The 18135-nt window shown below is 47.4% G+C and overlaps 2 protein-coding genes across 4 annotated transcripts; both read left to right on the top strand.

The window, feature by feature from the left end:
• The first annotated feature begins 1181 nt into the window (after positions 1-1181).
• On the top strand, positions 1182-12435 carry filip1b (filamin A interacting protein 1b). Of its 3 annotated transcripts, none has more exons than XM_088001880.1 (7): positions 1182-1657; positions 4872-4966; positions 5071-5362; positions 7084-7257; positions 7755-7933; positions 8227-10846; positions 12026-12435. In XM_088001880.1, exons 3-7 carry the CDS (start codon positions 5078-5080, stop codon positions 12212-12214), a joined length of 3447 nt encoding a protein of 1148 aa, XP_087858006.1. In that variant the 5' UTR covers positions 1182-1657; positions 4872-4966; positions 5071-5077; the 3' UTR covers positions 12215-12435. The 3 variants fall into 3 exon arrangements, with proteins under 3 accessions (XP_087858006.1, XP_087858005.1, XP_087858004.1); XM_088001879.1 differs by having other exon boundaries at positions 4872-4976; XM_088001878.1 differs by lacking the exon at positions 4872-4966 and having other exon boundaries at positions 1183-1657.
• Positions 12436-13525: 1090 nt separating this feature from the next.
• On the top strand, positions 13526-17691 carry LOC106908711 (cell cycle control protein 50A-like). The gene is made up of 7 exons (XM_014974876.2): positions 13526-13926; positions 14802-14921; positions 14992-15099; positions 15169-15256; positions 15331-15477; positions 16056-16262; positions 16373-17691. The coding sequence occupies exons 1-7, from the start codon at positions 13672-13674 to the stop codon at positions 16564-16566; spliced, it is 1119 nt and encodes a 372-aa protein (XP_014830362.1). The 5' UTR covers positions 13526-13671; the 3' UTR covers positions 16567-17691.
• The last annotated feature ends 444 nt before the right edge of the window (positions 17692-18135 follow it).

Below are 18135 nucleotides of genomic sequence, written 5' to 3'. Positions count from 1 at the left end.
GTAAATGTATATCATTTATTTATCTATGTAGCTATGTGATGGCTGTGTTCTTCTTTTACTTTATGATTTATTTTATTTTACTTTATTTTTATATATGGTACAATTACCTTTTCTCTTGAAAGAAAGATTTTCTTCCTCTATGTAGGTATCTTTGTAGCTTCTAGCCATCTGTCTAGTATGTGCTATCTAGTAGCTAACTAGCTAGCTAAGTAGCTACATATCTACATAACTATCTATGTATCTGAGGTCTATCCAGCTGCGTAGCTATATTTATGTAGTTGTATATCTATGCAGTACAGTGAGATTTTCCTCATCACTGGTGTCATTTATTTGTGACTCAGTGAATAATATTATGTGTCGTATTTATTTTTATCTTTATGTCTTTTGTCTGTAATAAATGATGATGATATATTGCTACACAAATATCTATGTAGGTAAATATCTATATATCTATCAGCTATCTACGTAGCTATGTAGCTATGTAGCTATGGTTGTAGCCGCCTATGTAGCTATCCTGCTATCTATATAGCTTTCTAGCTATCTATGCAGATATTTGTCTAGCGATGTATGTGCTAAATAGCTGTTTCTATCGCTATCTCTGTAGCAATCTATGCAGCTTTTTAGCTAGCTATGAACCTATGTAGATATTTATATAGATGTTTAGCTATCAAGCTATTCATGTAGCATCCATCCATCCATCCATCCATCCATCCAGGTAGATAGGTACCCATATAGCTGTATATTTATGTAATTATCTAGTTTTTCTTATGCTTAATTTGGGTTATTTGTTTATTTTGGTCTTTTTCTTATTTAAAATACAATAATTTGCCCATAAGGTTAGAACTTTTCTGCCTAATTACATAATTGGTAAATATTAAATTTGATGTTATGATCAGTTACTCAATACTCTTGAGAATTTCTTGGATAGTTACTTTTGATTTTTACTTGAATGAAATGATATTAAAGCGGTGATGTTCCTCGGTGTGGTTCTGTTTTTATTTGTGATTCTGTGCTGATTGTTGTCATGTTGTTAATTATTGTTTGTAATGTCTTTCCATATTCTGGTGTTGTTAAGATCTTTCCATAGCGGTTCATTCCTTTGTGTTGGATAATTAAAGTGTGTTTTTAAATAAAAGTACTAGGAAACTCTGTGGTCTGACTGTAGTTCCGTGGCTGACAGGAGGGGGGCGCTGCAGGTCACTGTCAACTCAGCACTCCGCTGCCCAAAGATATGCCTTTATTAAACAGCAAGAGAGAAAATAGTTTGAAAACATTGAAAATAGCTGAAGTTAGATCCAGTTTAAGAGCAGAGAGCAGATTTCAAAGTAAAGCTCATTAAAGAGAAGCAGGAAAGAGAAAGAGGAGGAGGAGGAGGAGGAGGAGGAGGAAGGCTGCCGATATTCAGCTGTCTGGAAAAGCCTCGGTCAGTTGGCCGCTGGCGGGCTGAGAGAAGCGGTTAAATTTAGAGCAGAGTCACCGCTGATGACCTCAACCAGCCGCCGTGAGTTCGGCAGGACGTCCTGAGGTCCAGAAAGTACCGGGCTGGACCCCGCGGAGCTGCTCCACCTCTACCTGTCTGAGGCGGGACCGCAGTCCGGACTGAATACACCAGGCGCCCGGCGGTTCCGAAGGTTTGGGTCGATAGAGAGCAGAACAGGTGAGTGGTTCTGGTGGTTCTGGAGCGGCTGAAGGTATTAATTATTGATCAGCTGTAGTTTTAGTTTTAAACTGGTTCCAGTCCTGATCCTCATGTACCAGTCCTCCCAGTTTAAATCTCCCCGGTCTGCTAAACTTTACCTGATTCTCCCAGTCAGTGCTGGTTCGGTGTGGCTCTGCGCCTAGGGTGCCGTTCCATCAGGGGGCGCGCGGCTGTGACGTCACAGAGTGTGGCTTCAGTCCAAAATGAGTAACTGCAGCAGGTTCTACTGACCCGAACCGGTTCTGTAGAACCCAGTTAGAACTGGATGGAACCATCAGATACATTTTATACTGTTCTGGGATAAAATGAATAATATTTACAGTTTCTATTAACTGACTGACGTTATTATTATTATTATTATTATTATTATTATTATTATTATTATTATTATTGTAAATATTATTATTGTCAATAATAATAATATAATTACTAATATTATCATTAATAATAATAATAATAATAATATTAATAATAATATTATTAATAATAATAATATTATTATTATTATTAATAATATTATTATTATATCTCACCTGCAACGTTAGCTGGAGAGGCACCAGAACCTCCCGACCCACTCGGGGACCAGCGTGTTAGAAAATGACTGGATGGATTATTATTATTATTATTATTATTATTATTATTATTATTATTATTATTATAATTATTATTATTATTATTATTATTATTATTATATTAGTCAGCTCTGCTTCTGTCTCCTTATTATCTGGTTGAACTAACAGTACCGGACCGGTTCTGGTTTGGTTCTGGTTCATTCTTTTAGCAGAACAACAGAAGTGATGAGAAGTTCTGTAAGGAAAACTAACAGAACCAATCGGATCCAAACAGAGGGTGGAACCAGAACCCTGCTGGACCGGATCAGATCAGAGAGGTTTTGCTTTCCCGGCTCCAGCCTCCTCCCAGAGGGTTTCCACGGTTACACTGGACCCGTCCAGAACCCGGCCTGCTGATAAACACCATGAGATCACCGCTCTAATTCGGCACCGTCGCCCCGCTGTTTGGGTCACAACAGCTGGTTGCCATGGCAGCAGGCTCAGTGTCTGTCACCCGGCTGGTCCAGACGGATCGCTGTGGGAGTGATGAAGACGAAGTCCGGATTCTTCCTCAGCTCTGGCTGACGTCCCAGTTAAATCATGGAGATTTATCAGCTTCCTCACACATTTAAAGGGCCAGTGTCGTTACAAATTGATGTTTTCTGATTTTGCCTTGATTTTTTTCATGTTTGAGAAATCTTTAATCTCCATGGCAACCATTCAGCTTCTAAACACCAGGGTGGACCAAGCCCCGCCTTCGAGGCGCAGCTCCTCCCCTTCTTGGCTCCTTCAGACTAGCCAGCAGCAATTAGCAACCAGCTGCTGAGCTCATTAAAGGAGCTGCTCCTCAGAGCAATGCTGGTGAAAACTTTAAAGGGTTAATAGAGGAGCCATGTTGGGACGACTTCCTGGAGGCGGAGCTTCAGAAAGGGCAGAAGCTTCTTAAAGAGACACAGACACAATTTGAAAATGTTAAATCAGGAAGTGAAATGTCTTTCAAACCATGTTTGATATGTAAAAATTTTATTTCAACTTAAAGAAACATAGTTACATGATACTGGCCCTTTAAGAGGTTCAAAGGTCACCATCAGCTCAGGCCTCTTCCTCTGCTGTTGTTTCCTTTCATAACTTTTACAGACAGAACTAGTTGGCACGGCAACGGGCCTCCAGGTTTCACCCATGATTTCATTGACCTCTGACCTTCTAGGTTCACCCATCGCAATGAGCTCTGGGTCACAGAATGAGATGAGACCGATGGAGGTTCCAGGTCCGGGTCCGAACATCTTCCTCCTCCTCTTCCTCGGTCCTGGAGGGAAATGACCTTATGTTGAAGGCCATGACTCCTCTGAACGTCAGACCGGTTCTGTTCTGTCAGATCGGTTCTGTTCTGTCGGACCGGTTCTGTTCTGTCGGATCGGTTCTGTTCTGTCGGACCGGCTCTGTTCTGTCGGATCGGTTCTGTTCTGTCGGACCGGCTCTGTTCTGTCGGATCGGTTCTGTTCTGTCGGACCGGCTCTGTTCTGTCGGATCGGTTCTGTTCTGTCGGATCGGTTCTGTTCTGTCAGACCGGATCTGTCGGACCAGTTCTGTCGGAGCGGTTCTGTTCTGCCGGACCGGTTCTGTCGGAGCGGTTCTGTTCTGTCGGACCGGCTCTGTTCTGTCGGAGCGGTTCTGCCGGACCGGTTCTGCCGGACCAGTTCTGTCGGAGCGGTTCTGTTCTGTCGGACCGGCTCTGTTCTGTCAGACCGGTTCTGTTCTGTCGGACCGGTTCTGTTCTGTCGGACCGGTTCTGCCGGACCGGGCCTGGGAAAGCTCCCGGCTCCCCAGGGAGCGGCGTTCTCACCGACCCGGCGTTGGCTCCTGGCCGTCCAGCTGGATCCGTGTGAAGCTCCGGGTTTCTTCTTCTCTCACCAACAGCTGGAGCAGCAGCTGCAGGATCCGAGGCTGAGAGGCGACTTGTTGGTCCGGAAGGTCCGGTCGGTTCCTCCGACTCGGGTTCCTTTCAGTCAGAAATGAACGGGAACAATCCGAGTTATTCAGCCGACAGGAAACCATGTTTTTGTTCCAACAGGATTTATGAAACAAGCAGCAAACATCATCATTGTTTTGTTATCGCTGTGAGCCCAGCTACATCATCCATCTGGAAAGAGGTGAAACTGGAACCAGTTCAGACTGGGAGGACCTGGACTTCAGTCCACTGGTTTGAACTGGTCCCAGTGCAAAAAGAAGAATTTTAATTTTTACATTAAACATAAAAAATTAAAGATAAGAAACAAATAAATCCTAGTAGGGCATATTTTGCGTTAACTGCAGTTTGTTTAATTTCGAGGCGTTGGGCTCCTAGCAGCAGTTAGCTCTGGTTCCCAGTGCTAACTGGGAGTCCAACTGGTCTCGTGTTTCTCCTCATATTGTTGTTGTAGTGATATTTTTATGTTGGTGTTCCAGAGTAAAAATAGACGCTGCAGATGCCGTTCCAGCTAAAAGCAGCCAGATACGATCCAGTCGTCTTTGGTTACCGGATCAGATAATGACCCAGAAGTATTCGCGCCCGGCCAGCTCCTCTCTGGACGCCATGTTTTCGTGTTTCAACGCCTCCTGAGTGAAACCGTTTCGCTCTGCAGGGTGTGAATGCTTCTGGTTCTGTGAATCACCTGGCCTCCTGACATCAGGTTCGGGATGTAAAGTCATCCAGGTTTGACTGAGGCGATGTGGAGAGGTGATGAGCAGTCAGTATCTGCTGTGGATTAACACATTAGAAAGTCTTCAACCCCTGAAGCGTCTGCTGAATAAAGCTGCCTGGTTCTTCCTGCTTCCCTGCAGATGAAAAATGCGATCCAGGAGCTGCAGCACCGCAGGCCCAGAGGATGGACGCATTCAGACGCACGGCAAGGCCTTCAACAAGCAGCAACAGGTGGAGGAGGGGGAGAAAGAAGCACCAGAGGTGCTGAAGAGGAGGAAGAAAATACAAAAACAGGAGAAAGATGGCCGAACGGCCACACCGCAGTCAGGAAACAAAACTGCAAAATGTCCAGAGAGCTGCAGGACGAATCCTCTGGACCTGAGCAGGACCGACCTGCTGCAGCTGCTGGGCGTCATGGAGGGGGAGCTGCAGGTAGCACACCTGGGGGTAAACCTGGGGGTAAAACACCTGGGGGTAAACCTGGGGGTAAAACACCTGGGGGTAAAATACCTGGGGGTAAAACACCTGGGGGTAAACCTGGGGGTAAAACACCTTGGGGTAAACCTGGGGGTAAAACACCTGGGGGTAAACCTGGGGGTAAAACACCTTGGGGTAAACCTGGGGGTAAAACACCTGGGGGTAAAATACCTGGGGGTAAAACACCTGGGGGTAAAACCTGGGGGTAAAACACCTGGGGGTAAAATACCTGGGGGTAAAACACCTGGGGGTAAACCTGGGGGTAAAATACCTGGGGGTAAAATACCTGGGGGTAAAATACCTGGGGGTAAAACCTGGGGGGGTAAACCTGGGGGTAAAACCTGGGGGTAAAACACCTGGGGGTAAAATCTGGGGGGGTAAAACACCTGGGGGTAAACCTGGGGGTAAAACACCTGGGGGTAAAACCTGGGGGGGTAAAACCTGGGGGTAAAACACCTGGGGGTAAAACACCTGGGGGTAAAACACCTGGGGGTAAACCTGGGGGTAAAACACCTGGGGGTAAACCTGGGGGTAAAACACCTGGGGGTAAAACCTGGGGGGGTAAAACACCTGGGGGTAAAATACCTGGGGGTAAAGCCTGGGGGGGTAAAACACCTGGGGGTAAAACACTTGGGGGTAAAACCTGGGGGTAAAACACCTGGGGGTAAAACCTGGGGGTAAACCTGGGGGTAAAACACCTGGGGGTAAAACACCTGGGGGTAAAATACCTGGGGGTAAAACCTGGGGGGGTAAAACACCTGGGGGTAAAACCTGGGGGGGTAAAACCTGGGGGTAAAACACCTGGGGGTAAAACCTGGGGGGGTAAAACACCTGGGGGTAAAACACCTGGGGGTCAAACCTGGGGGGGTAAAACCTGGGGGTAAAACCTGGGGGTAAACACCTGGGGGTAAAATACCTGGGTGTAAAACACCTGGGGGGTAAAACCTGGGGGGGTAAAACACCTGGGGGTAAAACCTGGGGGGGTAAAACACCTGGGGGTAAAACCTGGGGGTAAAATACCTGGGTGTAAAACACCTGGGGGTATAACCTGGGGGGGTAAAACACCTGGGGGTAAAACAGGCTCAAAATGTTACTGCAGGTTATTAACATAAAATCTGACAATTTATGGATTTTTTTTAAATCTGAAATATTCTAACATAAAATCCCAAAGCAGAATGCTGACACGCGATTGGCTGGCGATTCTTTTCCTTGGTGCTGATTGGCTGAAGCCCGGATGTTAGCTTGTGCCTTAGTGTCCAGATGAACGTCTGCTGGTTCAGCAGCTTTCAGAGGAAACCTCCAGGTGGATTTTATTCAATTATTTGCATAATAAATTAAAAACTTCCCAATGATTTTTACAACAGTTGTTAAAAATGTTCCCATCGCTGAAAAGCCGCTGCAGCTGCTTGCAGACGAATTATGGTGATGATTATTATTTCAAATGGAATTTTGACTTTAATCATTTTGGGTTTTTTAATATTTAAAATGTTTTAGTCGCAGTGTTAAATGTTGTTTAGGAGATGAATGGAAACATCGGCTAGAAGCTCAGATGGACCGATCGATAGATTATCTGGTTGGTTTATTGATTATCCGTCTGTTTCTGTTGGACTCTTCTCTAAGTTCTGGTTTCTGTTTCCTCCGGTCCAGAACCGATCTGAGCTGTTTTCTGTCCTCAGGCCCGGGATGACGTCATCAGGCTGCTGCGGTCTGACAGAACCGGACCGGAGACCCTGGAGGCCCACTACGGTTCTGCTGCCCCCTGCAGGCCGCTGCAGGCGCTGCAGAGGGACGCCACGCTTCTCCATGGCAACCAGCGCACAGAGGACGTGTACGAGAGGCCGATGGCTGAGGTCAGAAGGTCAAAGCGGTTCTGACTGACTCCTTCCAGCTGGTTGGGCACTTTGACCCGGTCCGGTTCTGATTGGTTTAAATGTTTGTTTTCACGATGAACATTCTGAGCTAAACTTCAAACAAGCCCTCAGCATGATGCCACCACCACCATACTCAGCAGTTGGTATCATTTTTTTATTGGTAGATTTTAAAAATTTATATTTAAATCATTTAATTATTTTTAATTTGTTACAAATATTTTTATTTAATTTCATAAATTTTGTATGTTTTTTCTTTTTTATTTTTGTTTATTTTTTGTATTATTTTACTTTTACTTTTTTATATTTTTCTAATTCGTTATTCTTTTATTTTTGTTTATTTATTTTTAAGTTTTTTATAGCATATTTGTTATTTAGTAATTAAGTCAGGGGTCCAGAGCTGCAGCAGGCTCCCCAGGCTCTCTGGAGCTGCCGGTTCCGGACGGTTTGCGCTGACAGGTTCTCGCCTCGTCCTGCAGCTGGACCGTCTGGAGGACAAGCAGAAGGAGACGTACAGGCGGATGCTGGAGCAGCTGCTGCTGGCGGAGAAATGCCACCGCCGCACCGTCATGGAGCTGGACAGCGAGAAGCGGAAACACGCCGACTTCATCAACAAGAGCGACGACTTCACCAACCTGCTGGAGCAGGAGAGGGAGAGGTGAGCGCAGCGCCTGCTTCTGCCCGGGGCCGGCTGCGCTCAGCCGATTTATGAGCTGCTAGTCGTCCAGAACTCCTGATCCGAAGAGAGGAACCAGAACCGCTCTGAAGCAGCTGCTGCTTCAGAGCGGTTAGTTCAGTTCAATTTAAATTCTATTCAATTAATTAAAAATTTTAATGACATTTTTTAAGTATTCAATTTTAATTTCATCTTTTGTGATTTAATTTCCTTTTAAATTGATTGAAGATTGAATTGAGTGACTATGTGGGGCCGGTTCCTCCCTCTGCCCTCAGACTGAAGCGGCTGCTGGAGCAGGAGAAGGCCCTGCAGGCCCGGCGGGACCAGGACCACCGCCGGAGGCTGGACAAGCTGCAGGACGAGCTGGGGAAGCTCAAGTCCTTCACTCTGCTGCTGGCGGACGAGCGGCAGCTGCACGTCGAACACATCGACCAGCAGAACCAGAAGATCCAGGACCTCAGCCAGAAGCTGCAGGACCGGGAGCGGCAGCTGGCCGCGTCCAGCGACGCCGCCCTGCAGGACGGGCAGAAGGCGCTGTGCCTGGAGGCGGAGCTGGAGGCCCAACAGACGAGGTTCAGGCAGGAGCACCAAGACCTGCTGGCCAAGATGGCCGACCAGGAGTCCCAGAACCAGCAGCTGAGGCTGAAGCTGGACGGGCTGGCGCAGAGGGCCGGGGAGCTGCAGGAGAGGAACACGCTGCTGCAGAAATCTGAGGAGGACCTGCAGAAGCTGAGGGAGAAGATCAGCAGAGGAGAGCGCGGGAACTCCTCCCTCACCGCAGAGCTGGAGAACCTGAGGAAGAAAGTCTTGGAGATGGAGGGCAAAGACGAGGAGATCACCAAGACCGAGACGCAGTGCAGGGAGCTGAGGAACCGGCTGCAGGACGAGCAGAACCGCAACCAGGAGCTGCGGCTGCAGGTGGACGGCCTCCAGAAGAGGATGGCGGAGCTGGAGAGGCTGGAGGCGGCGTTTGGCAGGAGCCGGACGGAGAGCGCCCAGCTGCACCAAAACCTGGAGAAGGAGAGGAAGGTGGTGAAGGACCTGGGCACAGACCTGGAGCGGCTTCGGACTCGGCTGAAGGAGCTGGAGTCGTCCGAGTCCAAGCTGGAGACAAACGAGTCGGCCCTCAGAGAGGAACTGCTGAAGCTGAAGTCCTTCACCATCATCCTGGCGGACGAGAGGAAGACGATGGGGGAGCGGCTGAAGCAGGAGGAGCAGAAACACGAAGACTTGAGTACGATGCTGAAGGCAGAGCAAGGGAAGGTCACGGAGGTTACTGAGAAGCTGATAGAGGAGAGCAAGAAGTTCCTCAAGTTCAAGTCAGAGACAGAAGTCCAGCTGGAAGGTCTGACTCTGGAGAGGGAGGAGCTCCGATCGACGCTGAGGAACAGCGAGGAAGAGCTTGACGAGCTGAACGAGAAGCTGAAGAAGATGGGAGCAGACAGACTGGAGGAGATGGCCAACAGAGACCGAGAAGAAGACAACCGAGTCCAGAAGCTCAGCACTGAGATAGAGAGGCTTAGAGGCCGGCTGGAGCAGCTGCAGGTGGTGGAGGGAGACCTGATGAGGTCGGAGGACGAATACGACCTGCTGGAGAAGAAGTTCAGACACGAGCAGGACCGAGCAAACATGCTGTCCAAGCTGGTGGACGAGATGAAGGCTCAGGTGGCCAGGAGCAAAGCAGTGGAGCGAGGCGAGGCCAAGAGTCTGGAGGCCCAGCTGAGGATCCGCTGCAAAGTGGAGGAGGCCAAGACCAGAGAGCTGCGGGTCGAAGTCCTAGCCCTCAAGGAGAAAATCCACGAACTCATGAACAAGGAGGACCAGCTCTCCCAGCTGCAGGTGGACTTCTCCGTCCTCCAGCAGAGGTTCCTGGAGGAAGAAGAGAAGAAGAGGCGCCTGAGTGTGGATGTGGAGAACCTCGCCAGAGAGCTGGAGGCCTCGAAGCGCTACAGCCGAGCCCTGAGGCCCGGTGTGAACGGCAGGAGGATGGTGGACGTCCCTGTGACCTCCACGGCGGTCCAGACGGAGTCAAACGGGTCGGCCGAGGATGAAACCGCAGCCGGATTTATCCGGAAATCCGTTCAGGAGGAGAACCACCTCATGAACAACCTCAGACAACACGGCCTGAAGAGGCCCGTGGTTCTGGATCGATACCCTCCGGCATCAGCAGACCATGGAGGGAGATCCTCAACACCCTGGATGGGCAAGAAGGGGGCCGTCACGCCGACTCAGACCAGAGGTTCCTCCTCAATGTCCCCGAATCTCGGACGACCTCTTCACATCCGTGTGACACCAGACCACGGGTCGAGCACGGCCACCCTGGAGATCACCAGCCCGCGGTCTGAGGACTTCTTCTCCAGCACAACCATCATCCCAACGCTTGGTCTTCAGCAGCCTCGCATCACCATAGTCCCCAAACCCTCAAATGTCTGTACTGTAAGCAGAGATCCTGATCGGGTCAAGTCTCCAGTTACGGTCACCAGCATCTCCAGGACCAAGAGTCCAGAGAAGCCCAACAGCATCGCTGGGGTCCTGCAGTCGCCGGTGTCCATCATCACAGTTAGCACCACGCCGGTAGCTGAGGTGTGTGCTTCATCCGACCCTCACGAGAGCACCACCAGGCGGACGCTGATCAAGATGACCTCCGAGAAACCACCAGACAGGAAGTTCAACAGCAACATCATAACGACGGAGGACAACAAGATCCACATCCACCTGGGCTCCCAGTTCCAGAGGAGCGCTGAGGGCAGCAGCAGTCCTGTCAGACCAACAGGAAGTAGCTGCGACTGCCAGGAAACTGGAACGGTGCTCCGCTCCCCACGCCAGAACAAGATGACCAGCAGTATAACCATCAACCCTGTCACCACTGCAGCATCCAGACCCATGCAGTCTCTGGTGAGTGTCTGAAGATCTCGAGTGACTTCTGATCTTCTGACACTTCAAATGCTTCTGAATTGTTTCAGGTGACTGAGGATTATGCAGGTATCAGATGGTGTTTTTGCACCCGATCCGATGGAAAGTTCGGTCTGCCAACGTATGCAGGAATTAGAAGACATTAAAGTCAGTGGGTCCTCACAGACCACCAGCATCTCCAACTGCCCAACCAACCGAGACGTCAGGTCTATTTGTGTTGAAACTACGCAACAATTAGAACAAGTTAAAGTCATTGTGGCCTTGCTAGCTACTGCTAGCCATTCCGTGTGACTGCGTCTCAGGCTGTCTGACCATGATAGACCTTGGGTGTGTTTTGGTTGGACGGTTGGCAACTGTATCTTCAACTGTCTGACCAAGATGGACCAGGAGTCATATTTAGGTCATGAGTGAGACCTAATATGACTCCTGATGGGAACGTCATGAGTGAAAGAAGAACTTAAACACGGTAGAAAAGTAAGATGCAGAAGTACAGCACAAGAGTGAAATGGAGATCTTGTGTGAACATTTTTGAGTTTTACTTCCAGACCGTGTTGTTTATGCTAGCAGAGTTTCATTGACACATGGTGGGTATCAACATGGCTGAAATAAGTGCTCATCATTAGCTTCCATTTATTGCTGTGTTGGTATAACTCGTTAGCGTTAGCAGAGCTAACATTTATGATTAGTGCTTTATGGTTAGCGCGTATGGTTGCTACCTTTCAGACCTTAATACATCTATATGTAAAGGGGGTGGGGGGAGCTGCGGCGGCAGCACCTACCCAGAAAGCAGTTGGGCACAATGTCGCATCACCAACACCTTGAGTCAATCAATGACCGGGGCAGCCGACTATATAAACTACTCGGGGACCATCTCTTTATTATTACACGTATACATTTGTAGAGTACGGAACAAACTGCGTCCCGTATCGGTTCAATATGGGACAGGTAGCAACGCTATTAGCCCGGATAGCTTTTGGGTTAGCGGTGCCCACCACTGGTTGTTAGCGTCAAAGGGGGAACATGCTAACAAGATCTACTGCTGATAACTGCTTCAAACGTTACTTGAAAAGTTCAGAACTATCCCTTTAAGAGGCTCGGGTCTTCAAGGTTTCTCCATCCAGGACCTGTGTCTCCTGTTCATCCTGGGTTTTATGTTTTCAGCTCAGTTCGGATGTGCAGTCGGCTCCGAGCGCAGCCTCACGGATCCCTGTGCAGCTCAACGGGAAGACGGTTGTGGGTGTGTCCGCTGTGACGAGGTTGGAGTCTCGGGCCGAAGGCCAGGCGATGAAGATCGAGCTGAGGAAGTCGAGGGTGTGCAGCTCGGCCTCTGCAGCAGCAGGAAAGGGCTGAGAGTCTGATGAGGATCCGCTCCCAACACGCGGCTCCGGCTGCTCATCGGTCACTTCTTCGGTTTGCTGCTTTGAACGGATGCTGATCCCAGCCTGGTTCTGTTGGGTTCTGTTTGTTTGATGCCACGCTCGCTTCTCTGCTGCTCGTGCAGGTTTGGACTTACAGAGGCACCGTGAAACCATTTCTGACCAGAACCAAATAAACTATTTGTCTAAACTTCAGCTTCTTTCTCTTGTCTCGGCTCTCTGAGTCAAACCTCTTTAACATGTTCACCTTCCTGACTTTTAAATCAAGTGGCTTTTTAAGCCACAAGTTTCGGGTAATTTGAAACTAATGTAAGACTCGTGGGTGTCCAGCTGCTGTGATTCTCCTTTGAAGAATAATCCACAGAAAATAATTGAGCTCTTTCTCAGTGTCGAACATTTAATTTTTTTCTTCACTCCCCCATCAGCTGTTCTCGGTCTTCTGTCGTCATCGAACGTTTGCGCTCTCTCCCATCCAGGGAGCCTTTCACAATAAAACATTTTACATTTCATAACTCCAGAGGCGCAAAAAGTGGGTATGTAGCGTATGCAACGCATAGGGGCGCATCACCAGAGGGGGAGAAGATGAGCGTCGCTCCTTCACCCTGACGTTCCTTCCCTCGGGGGGGAGGGAGGGAGCGCCGATTTATGTTTTCGCATCCACCTGAATAATGTGCAGTTGCGCCACTGCATAACTCCAATTTTCACACTTACACTAAATAAATTTTGCTGTTTCATCTGACTCAAATAATCCATTAAAATGTCCAAAAACACGCATATGTATGTTAATTCATCACAAAGATTATTGCTGCATATTTTGTATATATTTTGTTGGTTTGTTACATTTTATTTCAGCAAATATTTCTTTAGTCAAGTGCAAACAGATCATCATTGTTTAATTCAGTATAATTATTTTTGATGTTTCAATGAATTAAAATTTTTCATTTTTCATTTTATCATCATTTATTAGTTTTACTGCTTTATGTGTCCCATAACTGCAGCTACATTATTTATATAGTTTTGATTGACTTTAAATCATTCTTCTGAGTTTTATATTCTGTTTGTATTTTTACTTTAATTTATGGAGGAGATATAGGGGTTATTGAAAAAGGAATTCTGAGATTTAAGTCAGAATTTAATTACATCTATTATTTAAAGTCCATTTTAATTAATTTTTTCCGCTTTGGTATTTTGTTATTTTAAGTTTTTAATTCCAGATTTATTAACTGTATTACCAAAAGGAGCCAGAAGGTGGCGCTTTTGAGACAGAAAACAAACACTGTCCTTATCTAGACGGCAGGGGGCAGCACTGGTCCTAGAGAAGTCGGAGGAAGACGTTGGTGGCTGCTGTGATTTTATAACAATGCTTTAAATCCGTCAGTTTAACGGTCAACAGTTGTTTTACAAACCTCTCGCTGGAAACAACCGCTGACAATGATGGCCTCCAGCTACAAAGACGAGGACGGACACATCACCGTGTCGGGATCCGGAGCCGCGGCCGGGGGCGGGGGCGGCTCTCTGCGGAGCAAGAAGCCTGAAAACACCGCTTTCAAGCAGCAGAGACTCCCGGCCTGGCAGCCCATCCTGACCGCAGGGACCGTCCTGCCAGCCTTCTTCATCATCGGCCTCATGTTCATCCCCATCGGCATCGGCCTGTACGTGACGTCCAACAACATCAAGGAGTTCGAGGTAGCCATGTTTGTTAGAGAATCAACAGAAACCATTAAGCAACCCAGTGACACGCTGTTACAGCCCAACCAAACTCCGTTCAGAAATCTGGTGTTTTAGAGACATTTCCTCCTGGCGTGTTTAAACTGCTCTCTCTGTTGGAAAGTGAACATTTGTTTCGAAGACTTAGCCCCTCCGGATGATTCCGCTAAAAGAAAAAGAAATTAAAACATAATTAACACCAAAGAAATTAGCCGAGCTTTAAAAATTTTTCAACCGGACTTCGAAAATATGACATTTTAGTGACATTTTATATCTTTTTTTTTTTAAATAAAACACACCCTTTATTACAATTTCATAAAGATTTATTACAAATAAAATGTTCTGCTTGATTCCGTATAATTAAAAATTTCAAACAGCATCAAAGCCCTAAGTCCAAGTTTTAAAAAATCTGTCAACCAAACTCCGTTCAGAAATCTGCTGTTTTAGTGACATTTCTTCCTTTGGTGCAGTGGTATATGAACATCAATTTAAAATACGGTCTTGGTTTTAATTGTATGGGTTGAAGCAGCTCTCTATTTACTGTTTCTATGGAGGATTTGACAAATAAAATGAAATAAAAACTGAATCCTTGAATAAAGCTCCATTTGCTCTGTCTTTGTAAAACATTATCTGCATAAATATTTCTTTAGAAAGCTGAGGTCCTCTGGGTGATTTGGCAAAAATTTAAATGAAAAACATAATTAACAGTAAAGCCAAGTTTTAAAAGTTTCAACCAAACTCCATCCAAAAATCCTTCATTTTAGTGACAATGTGTATCTGGTATCTAGTGCAGCTGTTGGGTTCAGAAGTTTCAGATCCATGATGCTGAGCATCTAGCGATGGTTTCTGTCCAGGTCGATTACACAGGAGTAGAAATGTCCAGTCCGTGCTTTACCTGCTCCCAGAACTTCAGCTGGAACAGCACCAAGCCGTGCACCTGCTCCGTCCCCTTCCACCTGGACCAGCCGTACGAAGTAAGAGCCGCTGCTTTCCGGGTCACAGCCCGCTGCAGCCGTGGCCTAACCGTCTCTCTTCCACCCGCAGAGCAACGTCTTCATGTATTACGGACTCTCCAACTTCTACCAGAACCACCGGCGGTACGTCAAGTCCCGAGACGACAGCCAGCTGAACGGAAACGAGGAGTCCCTCAGGGTGAGGCTGCGCTGCTCAGGACGTTCTGCTTCATCCAGCCGTTACGTTTACTTCTCTGCTTCCCAACAGAAACCCAGTAAGGAGTGCGAGCCGTACGCCAAGAGCAACAACAAGCCCATCGCGCCGTGCGGAGCCATCGCCAACAGCATGTTTAACGGTGACGACTCGGGCTTTCCCTGCAGAACCGCTCCACATCTTCTGCTCAATTCATTCAGTATTTTTATGTTTTAGACTCACTGGAGCTGATTTACATCGACCCAAACGGCACAAAGGTCCAGATCCCGCTGACGGCCACAGGAATCGCCTGGTGGACGGACAAACACGTGAAGTTCAGGAATCCTGGAGCAGAAAACACCAACCTCACCGTCGTTTTCCAAGGTATCGTCAGTTCCTGTAACGAGCCGAACCGCCTGGTCCAAACCGGAATCCGGTCCGGTTTCCCTCCGGTTCAAACCGAGACAGAAAAACGTTCTTATTTTCATCTCTACTGATTCCTGAGGAATCAAAGTTGGCAGAACCTGGTGATGCAACTGGACCGGCTGCAATGAGTCAGTTAATCAAACGATAAATTAAAATGAGATCAATAATTTCCTTTGACAGAAAAAATTATTGTTTTTCTCTTTCTACCAGTTTTGTTGATTTATTTTGGATATTTAAATGTTTTCCAGTTCCAGAGTTAAATGTTCATTAGAATATAAAGTTTTTCTTATTACGTTTCTTCATTATGTTGGTGGAAAATGGCTTCAAAACATCATATCATCATTTATCAGAAAAACTTCTGGGTCGATTTATTTATTACTGTGAGAAATGTAAAGAAATAAAGTGAAATAACTCAAAGTGTAGAATATAAGAATAGATTAGACATCAGGTTGGTTCTGGTCTCTGTGTGAACCGGTGCTGACCCAGTGACCGGCCCGCTCCAGTCGCTGTTAAACTCTGACCTTCCTCCGGTTCAGGGACGACGCGGCCGGTGAACTGGCGCCGGCCCGTGTTCCAGCTGGACTCCGACCCGGACAACAACGGATTCATCAACGAGGATTTCATCGTGTGGATGCGGACCGCCGCCCTGCCCACGTTCCGGAAGCTGTACCGGATCATCCAGAGGCGGAGCAACGTGCATCCCACGCTGCCGCGCGGCAACTACACCCTGGAGGTGGTGTACAGTATCCTGTCAGAGGTCAGAGGTCACTTTGAGCTCTCCTACAGTAATGCATGTTCCCAGTAGAAGCCCAGCTGGGATCCAGAGTCTTCCTCCTTAACGAGCGGATCCCAGATTATCCGGTGCGGAGCTTCGAGGGCCGGAAGCGGATGATCCTGAGCACCATCTCCTGGATGGGCGGGAAGAACCCGTTCCTGGGCATCGCCTACGTCAGCGTGGGCTCCGTCTGCTTCCTGCTGGGCGTCCTGCTCCTCATCATCCACCACAAATACGGAAACCGCAACAACGCCGCCGAGATCTCCCACTGAGAGCCGGGCCGGGCCGGAGCGGTTCTGCTGCAGCGTTGAGGTTAAAATCAGCTTTTTTAGATTCTAACAACACGGCAGAGCGAGGCGGAACCAGACAGGGAAAGAACCCGATAAGTTCTGGAGCGACCCGCCGGGTCGCAGACATACCGCTCCCACTGCAGGAACCAGGTCCGGCTCCCAGAACCGACCCGGTCAGGAAGTCCGGTCGGTTCCGGTCTGTGGTCTGTGGTTCATCAACGTCCTCAGAGCTCAGCAGAACCTCTGGGTTCTGATCCAGGAATTTCTCCCTCATTCAGTTTGGAGACATTTTTATTTTTGCTTTTAACGACAAACTCAATTTCTTGTTTTACTGAGTTTCGGAGATCATTTTCATGAGGAAGTTTTCCTGATTAGTGATAAACTTTCTGAGCTCCTGGATCTGCTTCAGGATCGAAACGTTTCTGGGTTTCATTCCTCCCATCCTGCAGGGGGAGCTAATCCCATCCAACTGTGAATGCTAGTGCTAGCGTTAGCACTGAAGCAGGCTTTAATAATAATAATAATCTGTCTGCAGAAACGCAGGATGATAATTTAAAGATAATTTCTGCACATTTTGGTCATAAATATTTCCAGCGTTTAGATCCAGGAATTATCCAGGTCCATTCATTATTTCTTTACATTTTCCTTCTGATCTGTTTAATTTTAATTGTTTTTAAAGTTAATGTAGAAGAAAACGCAGGAAAAGATCCAGAAGAACCTAAAACTAAATGATTGATGTAGATTTATCAGAGAACAGCGATCCGTCTGAGCGGTCCCGGTTCCGGTCCTGGTCCCGGTCCTGGTCCTGGTCCAGGTCCTGGTCCTGGTCCCGGTCCTGGTCCTGGTCCTGGTCCCGGTCCTGGTCCTGGTCCCGGTCCCGGTCCTGGTCCTGGTCCTGGTCCCGGTCCTGGTCCTGGTTCCTGCGGTGGGTCTGAACGTTGCGTTGCTGCATGTGTCCCGGTTCTGGTTCTGGTTATTTATGGTTGTGATCAGACTCTGTTGTTGTCGGTCTCTGTGCTGCATGAACTAAATGCCTCTGATGACGTTTGTCTTTAATATTATTGTTAATATTGTTGCTTTAAATGAATAAATTCTTAATTTTTAAAACATGATTGTTGTTCCTTTGACTGCTCCTCACTTCCTGTCTGGAAAATGGGAGTGACGAAAACGAGGAGAAAGTTCCTCAGATTTGCAGCTTTTGGGCTCTAACCTATTCAGAACTCAGTAAACCAGTAAACCAGTAAACCAGTAAACCAGTTCCTCTTACTGGTCTGGACAGTTGAAACCTGCAATGTGACCAAAGTTCAATGGATTTCAAAATGAAATAAAGAAATTTTCAGGAGGGAAAACTTTAGCTTTAACTGCTGGACTGCAGGGAAATCTGGGCAGGAACATTTCTGGAGCCTCCTTTCAGGATTCAGTGTGAATTAAAGTCCTGAACATCTAGAACTGAAATTTGAAAATGATCAGAAAGATTATTCACCAACTTAAATCAGAAAGTAAAGCTCATGTGAAGCCATTCCTCTCAGAGAGAAACAACTGGTGTTTATT

This window comes from Poecilia mexicana, unplaced genomic scaffold (assembly GCF_051168715.1).
Source record: "Poecilia mexicana isolate PSO_F unplaced genomic scaffold, ASM5116871v1 scaffold_21, whole genome shotgun sequence".
NCBI lineage: Eukaryota > Metazoa > Chordata > Actinopteri > Cyprinodontiformes > Poeciliidae > Poecilia > Poecilia mexicana.
This window is presented reverse-complemented; position numbering and strand designations above follow the sequence as displayed.